This window comes from Populus trichocarpa, chromosome 13, assembly GCF_000002775.5.
Source record: "Populus trichocarpa isolate Nisqually-1 chromosome 13, P.trichocarpa_v4.1, whole genome shotgun sequence".
Taxonomy (NCBI): Eukaryota; Viridiplantae; Streptophyta; class Magnoliopsida; order Malpighiales; family Salicaceae; genus Populus; species Populus trichocarpa.
The window spans coordinates 1,154,923-1,175,530 of record NC_037297.2 but is presented as its reverse complement, the minus strand read 5'-3'; the positions used below and the strand labels follow the sequence as shown (position 1 = coordinate 1,175,530).

The 20,608-nt window shown below is 34.8% G+C and overlaps 3 protein-coding genes across 4 annotated transcripts; all 3 read left to right on the top strand.

The window, feature by feature from the left end:
* Window positions 1–729: 729 nt before the first annotated feature.
* Window positions 730–5,748, top strand: LOC7481744 (PWWP domain-containing protein 1). The gene is made up of 2 exons (XM_024583818.2): window positions 730–1,872; window positions 3,019–5,748. Exons 1-2 carry the CDS (start codon window positions 903–905, stop codon window positions 5,382–5,384), a joined length of 3,336 nt encoding a protein of 1,111 aa, XP_024439586.2. The 5' UTR covers window positions 730–902; the 3' UTR covers window positions 5,385–5,748.
* A 1,371-nt stretch (window positions 5,749–7,119) lies between these two features.
* LOC7481743 (protein SRC2 homolog) lies at window positions 7,120–8,280 on the top strand. Its single transcript, XM_002319492.4, has one exon. It carries the CDS (start codon window positions 7,303–7,305, stop codon window positions 8,170–8,172), a length of 870 nt encoding a protein of 289 aa, XP_002319528.1. The 5' UTR covers window positions 7,120–7,302; the 3' UTR covers window positions 8,173–8,280.
* Window positions 8,281–17,182: 8,902 nt separating this feature from the next.
* Window positions 17,183–20,177, top strand: LOC7473272 (autophagy-related protein 18a). Of its 2 annotated transcripts, none has more exons than XM_002319490.4 (4): window positions 17,183–17,970; window positions 18,588–18,795; window positions 19,133–19,259; window positions 19,958–20,177. In XM_002319490.4, exons 1-4 carry the CDS (start codon window positions 17,248–17,250, stop codon window positions 20,043–20,045), a joined length of 1,146 nt encoding a protein of 381 aa, XP_002319526.2. In that variant the 5' UTR covers window positions 17,183–17,247; the 3' UTR covers window positions 20,046–20,177. The 2 variants fall into 2 exon arrangements, with proteins under 2 accessions (XP_002319526.2, XP_052302481.1); XM_052446521.1 differs by having other exon boundaries at window positions 17,183–17,975; window positions 18,593–18,795.
* Window positions 20,178–20,608: the final 431 nt, after the last annotated feature.

Sequence of the window (20,608 nt, the reverse complement as noted above, 5' to 3'; positions counted from 1 at the left end):
CCGGGTCATGACTTTTTCTATTTTTTCTTAATCCGATCTGGTTCCAGCTCCGGATCGGCCGGATCCCGGATCAATCTGCCGGGCCGGACCAAATTTCAAAACTTTGCTTGCTACCTCTAAAATCAACACGCTAGATGTAATAAAAATAAAAATATGGAGAATGATTAGCTCCGAAAAATAATAATCAACTTCATTTCACATATTTCTCATCTTTTTATATGCTTATTTATTTATTATCATAAAACACTCCGGAACACACATTCTGGATTTATTTAAAAATAAAATTTAGTTATATCAACTTGAAAATTTAAATTAACTCATTTTTTTTTAGCGTTTTAAATGAAATAATTTTTTTAAATCTAATTTAAAGTAAAATCCAATCCAATCATGCCAAAAAATCAAATAAAAAAGTCACTAGATTGATTGACAAGTTGTGACAAGTTTCATCACTCCCAAACAATCAAACAACTTGATTTCCCAATCCACGCATTTCTCTTATTTTTTATATCTCCCTCAAAATTCCCTTTTAATGAAGAAAAAACGTTGACGGGGACATGGCAAAATTTCTTCAAATATTAATAACATCATGATTTCCATCAGACGGTCAGAATCCACTTTAAGAAAAGGCTCCACATTAGAGTGGCACCATCGAAAACCTTCGACAACCCCGCTCTTCACGACCCGCCCAGTTCCATCAGATAAAAATCCCTAATTACTATAAAATCCCTCCTTATTTTCTCTCCATCCAAACACGCCCTTATCTCCTTTCCTACAAAAAAACCCAAAGTTTTACACGAACCAAACAGACCCCTAATCTCTCTCAATAGAAAGGATAACTATTTTAGCCTTCAATCAAGATTCCATCTTTCCAGTGTTCACTCTTTCAATTTCACCTCTTGCAAATGATATATGCTGAATTACACACAAAAAATTCGAATGGAGAGGAAGAAGAACCTAGGGTTTCATCAATCGAGAGTGAACAACAAGAAGCTAAGAATGCTAGGGTTTCTAAGATTGAAGAAGAGGAAGAACCAGAAGAAGAAGAATCTAGGGTTTCTGAAGTGAGAAGTGAAAGAAGTTTTGATTTTGCTGTTAAAGATGAAGAGAGGCAAGATAGGTTAGCGTTAGGAGATTATAGATCTTTATGGAGTGAATTTGATGATTTTGTTGCTAACGAGGATAATGGAGCAATGACTGGTACGTCTAGGGCATTGATTTATGGTTTTGAAGTCGGTGATATGGTTTGGGGGAAAGTGAAATCGCATCCGCGGTGGCCGGGGCATATATTTAATGAGGCGTTTGCTTCCTCGTCAGTAAGGCGGACGAGGAGGGAAGGTCATGTGTTGGTTGCTTTTTTCGGGGATAGTAGTTATGGTTGGTTTGATCCGGCGGAGCTTATTCAGTTTGATGTGAATTTCGCAGAGAAATCGCAGCAAACAAATTCCAGGACTTTCATTAAGGCAGTGGAGGAGGCAACGGATGAGGCGAGTAGGAGGAGTGCACTTGGCTTGGCTTGTAAGTGTAGGAATAAGTATAATTTTAGGCCTGCAAATGTGCCAGGGTATTATGTGGTGGATGTGTCGGATTATGAGCCTGGAGGGGTTTATTCGGCGAGTCAGATTATGAAGGCAAGAGATGGGTTTAAGCCGGGGGAGACTCTTGCTTTTGTGAAGCAGTTGGCTGTCGGGCCTCATGGATGTGATCAGGAGAGTTTTGAATTTATTAAGAATAAGGCGAGGGCTTTTGCTTTTCGCAATGCTGTTTTTGAAGAGTTTGATGAGACCTATGCACAGGCATTTGCAGTTCAGAGTTCACGGCCTTCTAATGATACCGCTAAGGTACCAAATCAGCTTGCTAAAGAGCCAACTCGAGGTATTGTTTTCTTGGTAAATGTTTTGTGCTTGTTTGCAATGTTCGGTTTGCTTAGGTCTTAGATAGTGTCTTGATGTTATTGCCCCATGATGTTGGATGCCCATGCTTCTTCCTGTACTCCTTTTTGTTTCTATTAGATGCCTTATCACATTGCTTCTTGAATAATGACAAGTAGTTTGAATTATCTCGCTATGTTTTTACTTGTGCACTGACTGCTTTCACTTCTCTAATGCAACACAAGCATTTCCCTTGAGATTTATAGTGAAGGTATAAGAGTTAAGGTCTTGCTCTGTTTTATAATATAAGATAGAGCATACATGGTTATCAAATGGTTAAATCTTCAACTCATTGAGAATAGTTTCTTTATGCTTGCGCCATGCACTTGGAGGGATAAATAAAGTGTAAGGTAGTCGATGCATCACCAGAAGTTTTGAGGATGCATGCGCAACCTTGTTGAAACTCTTAATATAGCAAACATTCACATTTCTTTTATGTATTTTTTAAAAAAATTTAATATGCGTGTATTTCTGAGTATCGCCTCAGAGCATGTTTGCTAGCATCCTTTTATTTGGCTCAATCTTTTTTCCAAATAGAGGTTGCTAATCTTTGTGCCTTGTCTGCCTTTGAGAACTAATTGGCCCCTTTTATCTATTTGCATGTTATTGAATTTGAAATATGATTCACAGGGCAGTTTCCAAATAAATTACTACACCAAAATTGAATTTGTCCAATTTCATGTCTAATAAATGTTGTCTTAAGAGTTCTAGCCTGAATTTTTGAAAGCTAAAATTTTTTGCTTTAATTGAAAGTGAAATATATGTAAGAAACTTGGCACATTTTTTGAGTAAGATTCATTGCACCAAGTAATTCTATATATTGTAATTTCAGAGATTTTATAGAACATGATGAGTTTTTTCATCTGAAAAATTCTTAGCACCTCTAATCTCTTGCATATGTGGTATAAGATTTGGTTCTTTTATTATCACAGATCATAGGCGAGAGCCTGCACTTTCTTCCTTTAATAGTTTGTGTTTCATAAATTTGCCTGGATAGACCTTTCATTTTTTTCTCCTTTCTGTTGGCTATTTTTTATTCTATGTTTGAACACGTTTTCTTTCTATTCTCATTTGGTTGGCTCTCCCCCAGCTCCTTTGAGTGGTCCATTGGTGATAGCTGAAGCTCCGGGTGGCGAGAAGAGCTCAAAAAAACCTATAAAAGTCAAGGACCATTCAAAAAAAGGCAATTATCTCCTTAAGCGAAGAGATGAGCCAAGTGAGCTGAGAGCTTTTGAAATTGTCCAAAGGCAAGCAGGTTCCTCATCCCTAGCAGTTTATGTGGAGGCTGGTTCATCAGCAGTGGAAGCTGGTGATTTTGTGTTGCAGAAAAGAGCTTCAACCCCCCATATTTCAGCAAAACATGAGCAGTCTGTGCTTATAACCAAAGAAGATGTGGATTCTAGTGAAGATGGAGCTGGCAAAGCAGCGTTAGTCTTAGATCATGCTCCAGGAGATGCAAATGTGTCTCTTGATAAGAAGGGTGCTATGCAAGAAATAGAAGGTGAACCAGGATCAGATGTGGCTGTGGGTCTGATGAGTACAGGGTGGTCTGACTTACCTGGGAAGGAGCAGCTTAAGGGTGTGTCAGATTGTACATATGAAGAGAGTGCAAAAGCATCAGGATCAAATCAAGTTTCTCAGCAAAATGAACTGAGCTTTTCTGCAAGAGCAGAGGTAGACAGTGGATTGAGTAAACTTCAGGATGGTGAGCCAGGTTCACTTCTTTCACCACTTAATGCCACACAATCTGTTGGAACAAGTACAGGTAGTGGAGTAAAAAAGGTCAAAGTCATTAAACGGCCTGTTGGGGACACCAGTTCGCAGAAGTCTATTATGGGGGGGAAAAGGAAGAAAGAGATACGAGCAGAAACTAATCCTGATCGTCCAAAGAAGCGATTGGCCACTGGAAAAGGTGAGGAAGTGAGAATCTCATTAGGAAAATCCACCCATATCAGTTTTTCTCCTGGAGAGGATTCTCAGCTTAACAGTCAAAAGAAAGATGGTATTGAGTTCGAGCTACCACAGCTACTTAGTGATTTCCTTGCTCTAGCTCTCGATCCTTTCCATGTTGCAGAAAGAAATAGCCATTCAGTTACAATGCATTTCTTCTTGCGATTCCGGTCCCTCGTTTTCCAGAAAAGCTTGGTTTTGTCACCACCATCCGAGACTGAGGTTGTTGAAGTTCGTGGCACTAAATCCTTGTCCAGTATTGGGGCTTCTGACTATTCTGCCAGTGAGGACACCAGAGGTTTGATACCTTCAAAACCAGCAAAACTCCTTGTCAGACCTAATGATCCAACAAAAGCTGGACGGAAGCGTTTGCCATCTGATCGCCAGGAAGAAATTGCAGCAAAAAGGCAAAAAAAAATTATTCAGTTGAAGTCATTGGCTGCAGAGAAGAAGGCTCAGAGAACTTTGGATACGCTTGGAGCTGAAGGGAAAGAAACAGTGGCTAGGCAGCGAGCAGAAGGGAAACAGACTGCTGCTACCCAACGGGTGGAAGGAAAACAGCCAGTGGCGCAACCTCCACGAAAGTCAGTCAAACCAGATTCTTTCAAAAAAATGGAGCCTCCAGTTAGAGCTATTGAGCCCACTATGTTGGTGCTGAGGTTCCCTCCTGAGACATCTCTTCCATCTGCCGCGCAGCTGAAGGCAAGGTTTGCTCGATTTGGGTCAATAGATCAGTCTGCAATCCGTGTCTTTTGGAAGTCATCACAATGCCGTGTTGTGTTTCGTCGAAAGCTTGATGCACAGGCAGCTCTTAAATATGCTCTTGGGAACAAATCCTTGTTTGGCGATGTGAATGTAAGGTACAACATTCGTGAAGTAGGAGCTCCTGCTTCAGAGGCACCCGAATCTGACAAGAGCAGAGATGACACTTTTGTTGATGCAGCACAGGCTGAGGATCCTCTTGCTGATTGGCAAGCTGTAGCATTTGCACACCAACCTCCTTCACAGTCAACAGTACAGCTGAAATCTATATTGAAGAGACCAAACGGTGATGAAGCAGCACCAGTAACTGGTGGTAATGGTAGTAGAGGAAATCGTGTAAAATTCATGTTGGGTGGGGAGGAAACTAATAGTGGAGAGCAAATGATGGTTGGTAATAGAAACAACTTCAACAACAATGCTAGTTTTGCTGATGGTGATGCACCCACTACTTCTGTTGCTATGGGTTTTAGTAGTAAGAACATTCAAAAGGTTTTTCCTCCATCTCCATTGCCTATTCTTCCCCTCCCTACTCAATTTGCAAAAGCCCCACTTAATTATTCACAACATCATACCGAAGTAGCACCCAGAAACTCGCACAATTTCAACACCCCTCCTCCAAGTGCCGGACCCAGTACACCAAGCATAGATATTTCGCAGCAGATGCTGAGCCTTTTGACCACTTGCAACGATGTTGTCACCTCCGTGTCAGGCTTGTTAGGCTATGTGCCTTACCACCCTCTTTGACAACCAATATGGGCCAATACACAAAACCCTCATCGAAGGATTGGACTACATGAATTGGGACAAAAAAGCCAGCCAACTCCTCCAAGGCTGCTCTTGGGTGTGCACTGTGCATCGATTGGGACACAATCAATATGGCTGCAAAAAATATTTCTCGTGAAAAGGCAGCAACTGATATAAACACAAGGACACGGGGTCTTCCTTGCCGGGCGTCAATGTCAATCCAGCAAATCCATCATGACTAAGTTTGGTGTAAAATTATGAAGCATGGGAGTGGATTACTCCAAAAATGTACCCATAAGATAGCACCATCCTCTTCTTTCCTCCATTTCCATTAGTTATACCTACTCATGGCGTTTCCATTCCATCTTGTGCTTGGTCTGAATGTGGTGAGAAAATTTGCTCATACCATATATTTTACTAGTTTCCTGTTGGATTAGCAAAACTCATGAAGACCCATCAATGGCATCACGTCTATATATATGTATGTATGTATGTATAGTAGGTGGTCCACCATGACTGGAAAGCAGGGCCCAAGAATTTTTTATTTTTATCGTGGTTGTATGGTTGTGATTACTTTTCAAAGTGTTTTTCGTCTGAAATATATAAAAAAAATTTTATTTTTAAAAAATTATTTTTAAAATTAGCGCATCAAAATAATTTAAAATATAATAAAAAATTAATTTTTAATAAAAAAAATTTAAATTTTAAAAAACATGGTTGCTTTTAAAATTTTAACCTAGGCATTGCTTGTATTTACTATTATGTCCTCAGTCGTGGACCCTTTAAAGCCGGCAAATTGACGTGATTGATGATGGCAATGCTACACGTGCAGCTTCAAGGAAATGGGTAGCTCCACGTGTCAACGTCATTCCTACCCCATCCCGAAGAAGGCAAATATCAATAATTATTAAGTTTTACTAGGCAAAAAGTTTACTTTTCATATATTTAAATACAAACACGCCTTCTACGCGTATTTCATTTATTTATCCGAGACCAAAATAATAATACATACATTACACGCTGTATACACGGATTTACTACTAGTAATAATAATCACAAGTCATTATTTAGCTAATGCATTTTTTTTAAATACTTGTTAAGAGTTATTTACTATTTTTAATCAATTATAATATTTTTAATTTTTATTCTTTTTTAAATACAAATGAATAATAAATAATAATTAATGTATATGTATTCGTTAGATTTTTTTTCATAAATCAATTTGTAGATTTGAATTTTAAACTTTATTATATAATTTGTTAAAAAATATTTTAATATTTTTATCGATTATGAAAATTTATCAAATTTCATAATTTAACTTTGTAGGGAATGATTTTGTTAAAAATGAAATTTAATGAATACCAAATGAATAAACAAATCTACTTGATCTAATCCAATTGGATTCCCAATTGTTGTATGTTGTTCAAATTAAATGAGGATATGTGATAATTTTTTTTAGATATTTTTTTAAATATATTTATTTTAAAAAAATAAATTAATATTTTTAATAATTTTAATATTAAATTAAAAAATCTAAAAAAAAGTCGGCACACAACATCACTATACCAAACAAGTACTACATCTCCTCTATATCCCTCTTGTAAAAATAAGCTATAATAGAAAAAAAAATCAATCTATTATAAATAACTACTATTCCTTTTTTTTTTTTCTAAAAACGAAAGGAAAACGCGTGGGGCCCTATTCAAATTCCTAAAGAATCTAAATTCGGTTGATCACAGCTCACGAATTTTCCTACCACTTTCCTTGAAATCAAACAAAAACTATCCTTTAGTATATATATTTATAGCCATCGTTTTCTCAGCGAAACCCCAAAAAGACAATCTTTCTTTCAAAAAATTTAGTTCTCTCTCGTAACTCTTCATAACAATTTTCTTGATTGATCAGAGCTTTCATCATTATGGAGTGCAGGCCATTAGAGATCACGGTTGCCTCAGGCAAAGATCTCAAAGATGTGAACGTTTTCGGCAAGATGGATCTCTATTGTGTTGTTTCCATCAAGGGAGATCCACACAAGTCTAAGCAGAAACAGAAAACCCACGTTCATAAAGATTGTGGGCCTAACCCTCTTTGGAATTTCCCCATGAAATTCAACATCGACGAAGCCGCTGCTCAACAAAATCGCTTGCAAATCAAGTTCAAGCTTCTAGCTGAGCGAATGATGGGAGATAAAGAAGTTGGGGTGGTTTCTGTGCCTGTCAAGGAATTACTGGATTCAAAAGATGGAAAAGGTGGTCTCATGAGCTATGCTGTCAAGACCCCATCTGGGAAGATGAAAGGAACGTTGAGTTTCTCCTTTAATTTTGGTGAGAAAGTCAGTGCTCCTGCGCCGGAGAAGGCGAAAAAGACGGGCGAGCATGTTGCTGCTGCTGCTTCTCCTGCAAAGGGATATCATGAGCCCGTCACTGCCTACCCTGCAACGGGATATCAGGGTGCTCCTGGTTCAAGTTCTGCCTACCCAGCGCCACCGCCTCAAGCGGCTCCTTATCCATATCCTTATCCTTATCAGTATCCTCCACCACCCCAACATGGTTATGGTGGATACCCACCTGCACCCGGACATGGGTATCCCGGTTATCCACCACAACCCGGTTATGGTGGGTATCCACCAGTGATGCAACAACAGAAGCCCAAGAAAAGTGGTAAAGGAAATATGGCTTTGGGATTGGGAGCTGGATTGCTTGGTGGATTGCTGGTTGGTGATATGATTTCCGATGTTGGTGAGATGGCTGCCTATGACGATGGCTTTTCTGATGGACTTGATTTTTAGGGTTTTTTTATTTTATTGGCATTGTAATAATTTCTTTCCTTTGGTATGTAATTAACCATGGATTTGAGTGACTATTTTATATGAATAAATAAGCTTCTTTATATTAAATTGATGGATTTTTGTTTGGATTTTACCTTTTGTTTTAAGAATATATTCTTTTTGAGAAAACTGGGGAAATAATTGATTTATTTTTGTTTGGAACTTATTTTTGCAGAAATTATTTTTAAAAATATATTATTTTATTTTTTAAAAATTAATTTTAGCATGTTCGTACCACTATTTGGGAGTGTGGTTGCGGTTGCTTTTCAAAGAAATTTTTATCTCGAAATGCATCAAAATAATATATTTTTTTATTTTTTTAAAATTATTTTTGAGATCAGTAAATTATCAAAATGATCCCAAATATAAAAAAAAAAAATTAAGTTTTTATAATTTTATATATATATATATATATATATATATATATATATATATAGAAGTTGACAAATGAGATTACCTGCTAATACAGCTTTCATGATCATGCACAAACGGGGATGTCAAAGTAGACATTGTTTAATTAAGGAATTGAGCGACTTTTTATATGAATATTTTACCTTTTTTTATAATGTTATATATTGTTTAATTGTGATTAATAGTGTTGGTGTGAAGTGTGCTTGGAATTTACTTCATAATCAAGGTGTTCCTTGATGACACAATATAAAATTTTATACAATTCAATAAGAAATTAGTGGTATATTAATAGTTAATTCTTAGATCCATTTTAAACACAAAAAAAAGATATAAAAATGAGAGAAAATTGTATATTTATCTTGAATTTATTTATTTATTTTTAAATAAATCCAAAAAATAATGAGAGCGGAGTGGGCGCGCGGGCTTATCTCCACTGATCACCATAAAAATTTTACAAGAAAACGTGGAAAAATGTAAATAAATATGCTTGACTTTTTCTTAAAATAATATTGTTGAATAAAATTAATTAGTATTGGGGAATATTCCTATATATATATTTTTTCAATGAACTAGTGGGCCATTATTTAATTCCCTTTTCAGCACAAATTCAACTCTTGCAAATTGACCCTTTGCATAAATCATGGGCCACCACGACTCAAGTTGTGTGGGGCCGGGAATAAAATGGATGGAGACACCACCAAGGAGCAGTTCTCTAGGAACATGGCCTTCACTCATTTTAATTTTGTTGACTCATTGGGGAGTGGTGCCTTCTTCTGTCAAGTAATGCAACTTTTAGGAATATCCTCTCTCTGCGGGTTGACCATCCAAATTCTTATCAGAATTGAATTTTAATTTGAATTAATCTCTTACAATGACTTAGGCAAAACCAGTTGATTTAGTTAAACACAGTCTAAACCTAACTAGGTTAATACCAAGAATTTTTTTTTAAAAAAATATTATTTTAATAAATAAAAAAAAATTCATAAAGGTTGATTTTGGATCTAATAATTATGCTCACCAAGATAAAGGTGGTTGGTTGATCATGAAGTATGATTTTTATTGGCTAAGCATAATTAAGGATTGTATTGGTTATGCAATCCAGCATGCTGTAACTTCCAATGAGATTAATTAATATAATAGTCAAATCATAGCCTTTTAGGGATTGAACAATATTAAATATTATTTGTAAGATACACTATCAATCCATGGTCAAAAACGTAATATTACGAGGGTATTTGGTAGTGTGGTAATGGTTGCTTTTCAAATAATTTTTTATGTTAAAATGCATGTCAATGATATTTTTTTATTTTTAAAAAATTATTTTTGATATCAGCACATCAAAACGATCCAAAACATACAAATTATATTAAATTTTAGCAAAAAAAAAAAATTTAGAAACACGGGTTTGCACCGAGTTCCCAAACATGTTTACTTCTTTGCTGTAATAAATTAGTTTATCAAGTAGGTACAATTTATTTCTTATTGAGTGATCAATAATAATAATAATAAAACAATGATAAAGTTCTTTAAGAAACCAATCATCCGTAAATTTGGAATCCTAAAAATTGTCACCATTGATCAAGAACATGTATTCACTAGTAAAGAAATGAAGGAAATCACTAGCTCCAAGCAGATTCACAGGTCAGAGACAGCTGCAAGTCTCAAGTCTTGCGTGTATTAGAGCTTGAGCTTGACGCCATCTCTGAAGAAGTCAGTACTCTCCATCACCCTACAACTGAGTAAAAAACGACAGCATTAAAGAAGTCATCACTTCATACATTTGAGTTGACATACAAACAACTGCATTGGTAAGAAAATGATCTTTTCTCATTGTATTTTAGGCAATACCAAAAGCAAAGTGATTTTAATCTTAAGGTTTAACTTGTTAGGCTCTGGTTTTACTCCTCAGAGATCACCAGTTCGAATTTCATAAATTTCAGGGCTACTGAAACTTATATGATCGTTAATTTTAAGGCTCGTGGGATTAGTCGAGTTGCGCACAAGTTAGCACAAGTTAGCCTGAACACCCATGTTAATCTAAAAAAAAAAAAAAAAAAAAGAAAATAAGCCTAAGGAAACAATACATACCATCTCCTCGAACAATTACTTTTGTACAGTGGAATAAAGGTCGTCCTCCCAGTATCCATGACTGGCCTCCACGTCTTCTGTTAGTACAATATCCAGCTTTGGTGTGAATATGACTGCGTGCGAAAAGATTTTCATTTCTGGGCATTTATTTATGACTACCACCTCCGAAGATGGAGATGAAAAGGCATGATTCCCCGAGTAGCTAGAGGGTTTAGGCTTATGAACACAGGAGAATATGAATCCTTTTTGTCCTTCAGTTTCCTTGTTCACCACTATTTCTTTGATGTTTCTACATTCTGTTGTGCTCAATCTCATGAGTTGCACGAGATGTTTAGCAGCAGAGATCAGGAAGCTATCGAGCTTATTAGTCCATCACATGCATTTGACACTCCTAGGTTATGAAAAATTAATCCGTGAATCTTGCAGTGATATATGGATGAGTTCAGGAAATTCAAATTTGTTTTTTAATTTTATCATTTAATATTTTATTTATTATTTGAGAATTAAACTTTATAATTATATTTTATTCATTAATTGCATATGAAATAAGCATAATGATACGTTAATTGGCAATTATTATCTATGTCATAGATTAAGATTGAGCTAGATTGTTTTACTAATAACCAAGTAATAAAAATCTTAATTTTCAAATATCTTAATAAATAAAAACTATGTATTCCTACAATACCCGCGATGATCATTACATTTAAGAGACGAGGAAAATAATCTTTTAAAAAGAGAATTTAAACTTTTGAACATGTTTAAGGAACTGGTAAACACAGAGATGCTATAATAAAAAAAATCAAAAGAATTCTGAACCATTAAATTTTTCTAAAAAAATATTTTTTTGTGAGAAAATACGAATTTTCAAAATGCTCAATAAATAAAAAAGCAATTCAAATAAGGAAATAAAAAGATTCCAAAATTCGCAGCTATTAAATCTTTTATCAAAATAAAATATTAAAATTACAAAAACATCCAAGATAAAAAAAAACTTGGAAATTTATTGATAATTAAAATTTTAAAAACCATATTATTAATAAAATTATAATTTTTAAAAATATAAAAAAACCATTTCAAATAATTTTGATTCCTATTATTTCTTTGGTTTTTTTCAAAACTTTCAATGTTTGGGAATTTTTCAAATGTTTATATTTATAAAAAAAAACTAGCCTTCTTATCTCATAAATATTTTCAAAATCCTAAGTTTTTTTTTAAAAAAAATTGTATTTCAAGACACTTTAGCTGGTAAAAAATAAAATGCGATGAACAAGGACACTTTTTACGTGGTCCTGACCTTGATATTAATGAGTTTAGGCAGGAAAATAAACTATCATTTTATCTGCATTAATATTTGGTGTGAAAAATGAAATAAAACTATTTTCCACATTTTCAAGTGTTTAGTGATTTTTTTAAAAAAATAAAATAACAAAAAATAATTCCAATTTCTTGAATATCGTTTTTTTTATATATAAAGGATTCATTTTTTTGACAAGCAAAAAGGCTTTAATATGTTCACAATCAATCAACACTTCGAGCACCTTGTGTGGTTGCAGTAAACTATTAAGATGCTGTTTGGTAATGTGGTTGCGGGTGAGGTTCATGCAATCATATATTTGAATATTTGGTAACAAAGAAAAAAGTGATTTTTATTGGTGGGACCCACCAATTTTAACTGTTGCACCACAGGTTTGCTTCTCGTTGTGATTTCCTCTTAACAGTGGAGCATGGCTCCACTGTTGCACTATTCACGCGAACAGTGCGTCGCACTGTTCACGTGAACAGTTGTTGTTTTTTTTTTTGAAAATCAGTGCAGTTAATTTATTTCACTCGCACTGTTCACGTGAACATGAATTTCTAATTTTTTTTTGTTTTTTTTTTAAAATTAGTTTAAGGTGAATTAAATTTACTCGTACTGTAATCTCAATTTTATTCCTGCTAATATGTTACCTAATTTTATTGCACGCTCAAAAAATCATGAAAACTGTAGTTCTTGTCGAATAAATTTTGGACGTAATGAAATTGTAAATTTTTTTTAAAAAAATTGAGTTTTACTTGAAAAACTAGTATTTAATATTATTTAATAACACTATATAAATTAGAAGGATATCGCATGATGACGTAGCATTTGTGAAATTTGATCGCAATTCCAATTATGTTCTTGCCGGGTCCGACCCAATTAAAAAAAATTCAGTTTTTATTTTTATTTTAATTGTGTTTTATTCATTAAATTAGAAGGATATCGCTTGATGACGTAACAAAAAATTCAGTTTTTGTTGTTGCGCGCTTAAGAAACCATGAAAAATATAGTCATTGTTGGATAGATTTCGTATGTGATGACATTGCATGTAGTTTAATGGAATAATAAATAAATTTTGATATCAATATTATTTATTTCATGATGTAATAATAGTAGTTAAATCTACAATATTTAAATTAAAAATATTTTTAATTATTTTATAACCTCAATTTGAAAAGCATTTTTTTAACCAAACACATTAAACTACTTTTTCTTCGATCTTAATTTCAACCACAGTTTTAACCAAACATCTATTTTTTCAAATCAACCTCAATTAAAAATATTTTTTTATAAAACAATATTTTTCAAATCACAACCAGAACAGTAACCACCGCAATACTAAACACACTGTAAAAGTTGATGCCATGAAATTGCCGAAAGAATAGAGCTTCTCTGGGACTCATTCAAACGGATTCCCCTTGTTTCATTTACTTATATGCCCTTCTCTCTCAATTCTCGTACACAGATAGAGGCATGGAGCTATAGTAAAGAGGTAGAACTGGGCCAAGAGGCAATGCATTTCCCTTTAGATTATTCGTGTTGGAAGTCGCAATTAAAAGCCCAAATTTAACCAGTCGAAAGCCCATTTTCATAACGAAGAAGAATGATTTGCTATTAAAGTATATATGCATATAATCACGTGCTAATGCTGTACCAAAGAGCATAACAATTGTATTTTCTCGTAGTTATTAAACCCGGTTTAAAAGCTAATCCAGACCTAAGTTATAAGATATCCTAGGTTAATTTAATTTTAATTACTGGAATTATAAATTTATCATTACTAGTTTTTTTTTAATCTTATTTTTAGCACCTAAATATTATTTTTTACATAAAAAAATAGTTTATCCTTGTGATGAAATGCGAACACCAAGGACAATATGCACATATATATATATATATATATCAAAATGGAATTTCGTACTCTAGAACTTGACATCGTCTCCGCCGAGGGTCTCAAAAATGTTAATTTCTTCTATGCTGCAAATGTTTATGCCATGGTTTCACGTAATACTTCACCATCTGCAAAGCTAAAAACGTGCACCAGTTGTCAACGCAGCGATGCAGAATGGCAGGCACCTACGTACCAGATGGTTAGCAAACAAACTCACTAATTGAGATATAATGAAGGAATTCGAACTTGAGTTCTTGAGCTTGGCATTGTCTCATTACTTTTCGGTGATTAATCTAGTGTTAATTATTTGGATAATCCATATTATATTACGAGGATTCCTCTTTCATTTTCATATCATCACATAGCACTTAAGAACCCTAATTCTTTTGGGCACGCAAAACCAAATTTCTCCCATCAAATAACTCCAAAAAACAAAACAAAAAAACAAAAAACTTTCTCGACCACACCTTCTTTTCCTTCAAAAGTCACAACGATGGATTGCAGAACTCTTGACATGCTTGGAAGGCCTTAAACTGTCAAAATTGTTCTCCAAAACCCGTGCTGTGGTCTCCATCGTGGGTGATTCTTTGATCTCTGGGCAAGAAACAACGTACGGTCTGAATATACAAAGGAAACAACCCAACTTGGGATTATCCGATGAGATCTTACCTAGAAGATTCAATGTTACAACAAAATCATTTGACTCTGTTGTGTTTCAAATCTGGTGCACCCCAATATTATCAAGTCCCTTTTGGATAATTGGACAAAGGACAAGCAAACAAAAGAGGGTTCTTATCGAGTAGTGATCACTCCATCAGGAAAGCAACGAGGTTGCTTCGTTTTGAGGTATAATTTTGGGCATGATACTATAAGGGGTGCTCCTAGGAAGGATATATGACGAGAATCTCATCAGGACTTGCTCAACATGGTCATGGCAATTGCTACAATCTAGACCTCCATATATCAAGACAGCACCATGGAGAATGTCTTGGATAAGGGTGTGTTGGGAAACGCGGTGCAAACCGTATTCTCTCAAATTTTGAATTTTGTTTTGCTTAAAATAAAAAAAATATATGTTTTCAGATCGTTTTGATGTGCTAATATCAAAAATAATTTTTAAAAAATAAAAAAAAATTATTTTAATATATTTCTAAATGAAAAATACTTTGAACCGTTACCGCTATCATAATCTCAAACACACCCTAAGTGCACCCAAGTCACTACCGTGTAATCCAGCTTATTATCGACCGCTATTATCAGTACCGCCAATTGATTTTGTATGGTTAAACTTGTAACAATTATTGGACTCTATTGAACATATAAATTTTTTAATGTTTTATCAGTGATTTTGACGTTCATGTGTCAAGAATTTTAAAAATAAATTAAAAAAATATATTTCAATATATTTAAAAAATAAAACACTTCAAAAAATTAATATCTTGCATGGGAACAGATAGTGAAATTTTAAAATCTAGCCTGATATGAAACGGCAAAAGGATATCTATCTTCCAAGACAAACTGTCTCTGCTTTTTTCAAAGAGCACGAACTTCTAATCGGGTGTTGTGTGATTTGATAGTAAATTTCCCAGTAGCGCCCAAGAGTCATTATAAGCCATGCTGATTCCTCGAAGCTTCGCAAGTCATACTAAAATACAGCACTCTTTTGTTGCTTTTCTCTTCGATTTCGACACTTTACCAAAAGGTTAGGTACATGTAAATTTCCTTTAACAAGATCATCAAATCCGTTCTCCGTTTGCAAGAAAAAACCTGGCAAAACATAGAAATTAGACCCGACCCGGTTCAGCTCGGGTAATGATCTCGTTAGAATCACGGTTTGAACGAGTTAATTATAATTGATTTAGCTCATTTAAAATAATATAAAATTAAAAATCAATTTAAATCTTGACCGATAGTTCATTTATCAATATTAATTTTGTTTTAGCATGTGACTCGAATTATAAGATAGACCGATCGGGTCGTGAACTATATGAACAACAAAATAGGGTTTGATAACCGTTGGCAGAAGGGCTAGATGAAGCGGTTGAACTTGAAAAATTGCTAGAAAATGAATAGAAGGAGACGATGGACGAGGAGTATACTCCACTGCGTTGAGACCTGTAAACATCATGACGTGGCAACACTTACCAGCCAATGGCATAATTGTATAGAAGGAATCAAGCAATAACCAAGTCAAAGACTCGAAGTAATATATATAGTTCTTGTCCACTACATATTATTACCTTGTAATAGAAGAATCTCCTTTTTCTTTCTCCTACTAAAATTATTCGTTTAGGGGGGATTTGCCCTTGAAAGCCTCTCCTCCAAAACACGTGTATATTTTTTTTTGGATGAAAAATATTAAATTTACACTTTTTAAATATTTTTTAATATTTTTATCATGATAATATCAAAAATTAAAATAATATATAAAAAATATCTTAATATATTTTAAGTTAAAAAACATTCTTATAAAAATAGACATTACAAAACATATATTATTTTGACGATGGTAATTACTTTTTAAAATATTTTTTATTTAAAAATATATTTAAATAATTTAATTATTTATATTAACATATTAAAATAAATTAAAAATATTTTTAAAAAATTCAATATTTTTAAAAACTCACGGCCTGCGCTTTCCCGGACAATAGCCATAAAGTAGCCATTTCACGGGCAAAGATGGATGTAGGGCACGGCAGAAGCAAAAGTGTCATGATGCCTATGATCCATTTTTCAAATAAAAAACAAAAAGACATAATAAAAACTCCTATTTTTATTAATTGATGTTTGATTAATAAAAAAAAATGTTTGATTTTTTCTTTAATTCAAACTCCTATTTTTTATTCATTGATGTTAAGGACTTGACCTAAAACATAAAAAGAATTTAAGATTCAAAGGCTACATTTTTATGCTTAATATTTAAATTTTATTAATTATTAAACATATAATCTTCTCTAAAACTCTCGATTTAATATAGCATAACAGGTTTTAAACTATGATTATTTTTTTTATTAATAAAAAATCCAAGCTAATACTATGAGATTAAATAGTGAGAAAATTAACATCTCCAATTTTTACTTAGCAACTAACGGCTTTAAACCGCATTTACTTTTATATATATATTCTTATATTTTCAAAAGTAAAAGAATGAAAGTGTACTTTATCTTAATTTATAAGGACTAACATATACTTTACCATCCTAGTGGGACCCTAACTCTCACACAAATCCACAAGCCAAGTGTCATCATCAACTATATAATGTATAAACCCAACAGAAAACTATCTCCTCCCAAAACTCCTCTCTCTCGCAAGTTCTACTCCAAACCTCAACCCCTCCTCTCTCATGGCGACCCGAACCGAATCCGACTCTGGACCCGATAACCACACCACAACCACCACCACCATAACCAACAACCCAACCCAAGTAGCAACCCCTCCAACCTATCACCTGTCCTTTAACCAAAACCACACCTGCTTCTCAGTTGGACTCCAAAACGGGTTCCGGGTCTTTGACACGGACCCATTCAAACCCTCGTTCCGCCGCGAATTAGACACACACGGCGGCATCGGATTGGTCGCCATGCTTTACCGCTGCAACCTCTTCTGCCTAGTTGGTGGCGGACCCGACCCGATTTACCCCAGCAACAAAGTGATGATTTGGGACGACCATGTTTCCCGGTGTATAGGAGAATTATCATTCAGGTCAGAGGTCAGGAACGTAAAACTTCGCCGCGATATGATCGTAGTTGTATTGAACCAAAAGATATTTGTTTACAATTTCTTGGACTTGAAGTTATTGCTTCAAATAGAGACGGTTTTGAACCCTAATGGGTTGTGTGAGATTTCGCAGAATTCTTCGCCAATGGTTTTGGTTAGTCTAGGGTTGCAAAAGGGTCAAATTAGGGTGGAGAATTTTGGGTCGAAGAAGAGTAAGTTTGTTATGGCTCATGATTCAAGAGTTGTTTGCATGAGTTTAACTCAAGATGGGGGGAGGTTAGCGACCGCGAGCTCTAAAGGGACTTTGATTAGAGTATTTAATACTTTGGATGGGACTTTGTTACAAGAGGTATGGTAATCAGTAAGCTGATTAGTGTGATCCTAGTTTTTTATTCTGTAAATCTTAATGTGTGGTGATTCTGGTGTTTTTGGAGCCTGTTATGATCCTAATTGGTGTCAAAATTTTGTTGAGTTAATTTAATGTGACTGGAAGTAGGAAAGGATTTTACTTTTTGTGTGCGGGCATGTGTCTGTTTAGCAAGGTGATTTTCTCAGTGTTTTTGTTAATGGATATGTTATAGCCAAATTGATCGTGTTGGACAAGTGAGTGTCTGTTCATGCAAGCACTCCTGTCGATTGAAAGATTTAGCTTTTCTCTTTTATAAGGAAAGGCGCCGTCTTGTGTAAATTGAAGGATTGTGAAGAGATTGATAACAGGGTTTTTAAGCAAAGAGCATAATAACATCTTGAGGTTTAAAGAAAAAAGACAAAAGGATCTTTAAGTTTAACTGCTTTATGAGATCGAATTTCAAATTTGTTTCTTGATGCATAATGAACATTTTGTGTGCAATTTTCAATTTTCTTTGGTTAAGCTTGTTTTTGTGTAGCTAGAAAAACTTAATTTCCTGTCTGTGGTTTGTTGATGCTATTTGCTGATGTTGAATGATTTCTTGTGTCCCATGCTAGGTTAGGAGAGGTGCAGATAGAGCAGATATCTACAGCCTAGTATTTTCATCCAATGCTCAGTTCCTAGCTGTCTCAAGCGATAAGGGAACTGTACATATCTTTAGTCTCAAGGTTGATTCAGGGTCCTTGGCCTCACTGACAAATGACAGATCTCACATTGCATCTGAACCAATTCATTCTAGACTTTCATCTCTTTGCCTATTCAAAGGTAATTTCCCTACTCATTGTCACTTAGTCTTTGAACTATAAATACTACTATGCTAGTTTGTTGCCTCAATGAAATCTTGAGGAGTTAGTGTTAGCAGTTATTGGAAGGCTATAGGATCCGGTAAATTTTAATATTTAGTGGCTGAGCATGTTGAAAATAAGTTTATAACCTTGCATAGGTTAAGATATGACTTCTAAGTTCTAACTCTAGTTCATTAGCTTGCATAGGTCAGAGAACTGATTGTCATTGGTTAGTGTACAAGCCTGCTAGATAATGCCCCTTTAGGAGTTCACTGTTTTAAAGCGAAGCTTGTCTTGGGTTTCTCTCATTATTGCAGGTGTGTTGCCAAAGTATTTCAGCTCAGAGTGGTCAGTAGCCCAGTTTCGATTACCTGAAGGTTTGCAGTACTTTGTTGGGTTTGGCCAGCAGAAGAACACTATTGTCATCATCGGCATGGATGGAAGGTAATGAAAAGTCAGATCATGCTGGTTGTTTTTTACTTGTCATTTTGTTACGTTATGGGTTGAGGCAATTGAATCAAATCCCTAATGCATGATGAGTTAGCCTCTGGCATGTTTTCTTCCCAGCACTTGCATGATTCCCTGGGCCACCAAGGTGTGCTAGTAGGCCATTCCTAAGGCCGATAGGGAAACTGTCTTTGGAAAAATAACAAAAATCATAAGACTGCAGTTATGTTCAATCTCATTATGCTTAGTTCTTATGCCTCGTTTAGTGGCTCCTTGGCTTCCATGGGAATATGCTTTAGATTTGTCTGATCCCTGCTTCTAGTAAAAGCCATTATTGGTTTTTGCTACGCTGAGCAGTAGATGAACAATCTCTTAGAAGCAGAAGTGTTGCTGATATCATTGTCATTCCATATGCATAACAAGTTGAGCTGTTTTTTCTCGGTGTTGGGTTTGGATTCCCATCAAACTTGGACTCTGCAAATTAGTTGATGGATTCAGGAGTTAATGATAAATTATCCTTGGCAATCATATAAACCACTTACCATATGCCCATTATTGCTTGTATGTACATGTTTTGATCATGATTATATTATTGAAGTTCATGGATGGATCATTTTTGAATACATGGTGCACAGTTTTTTTTTCTAATGATCATGGAGAATCTTAATGGATTTGTTTATTGGATGGTTTTGCAGCTTCTATAGATGTGAGTTTGATCCAGTGGCTGGTGGGGAGATGATCCAGCTTGAATATCACAATTTTCTAAACGCGGAGAATTTCTGATACTTGTCTGAATCCAATGTAAATAGATTATTTTCAGTTTTGTGTGGTAAATATTGTTAATATTATTACTTGCTCAGGAGACTGGAATTAGTTCTACTTCTACATATTAACACGAGTACTTAATTTCAGCCAGTTGTTTATCCCATTGCATTCGGCTGTTTGTAAAAAGAGTTTTGTCTGTTGCAAGCTGTTTGTTAAAATTGGTACCCTGTACATTCATGTTAATAATAACCTTGACGGTGAACATGAACATGATGAAAAAGGACAGGAGCATTTCTTGAGTGTTCAATTGGCAAATCAATGAAGGTTAGAATGGTTTTGTACGTTGATGTTGGGTTTCTTGGCGACTGGAAAGTTCGGTAATGACACGAGTAGCAATTGTTGCTTCTGGTGATTGTAAATGGTTGCACTCTTCTCGAACCACTCGCTGGGCTTGGGGATCTCTGCGTGATCTTCCCATGGAATGTTCCCATCTTGGTTATTAAGAAAACAATACATGATAGAAACAACAACACTGTAACCTTAGAGACGAGTCCTTAATCAGTCCTCCAATGTTGTCATAA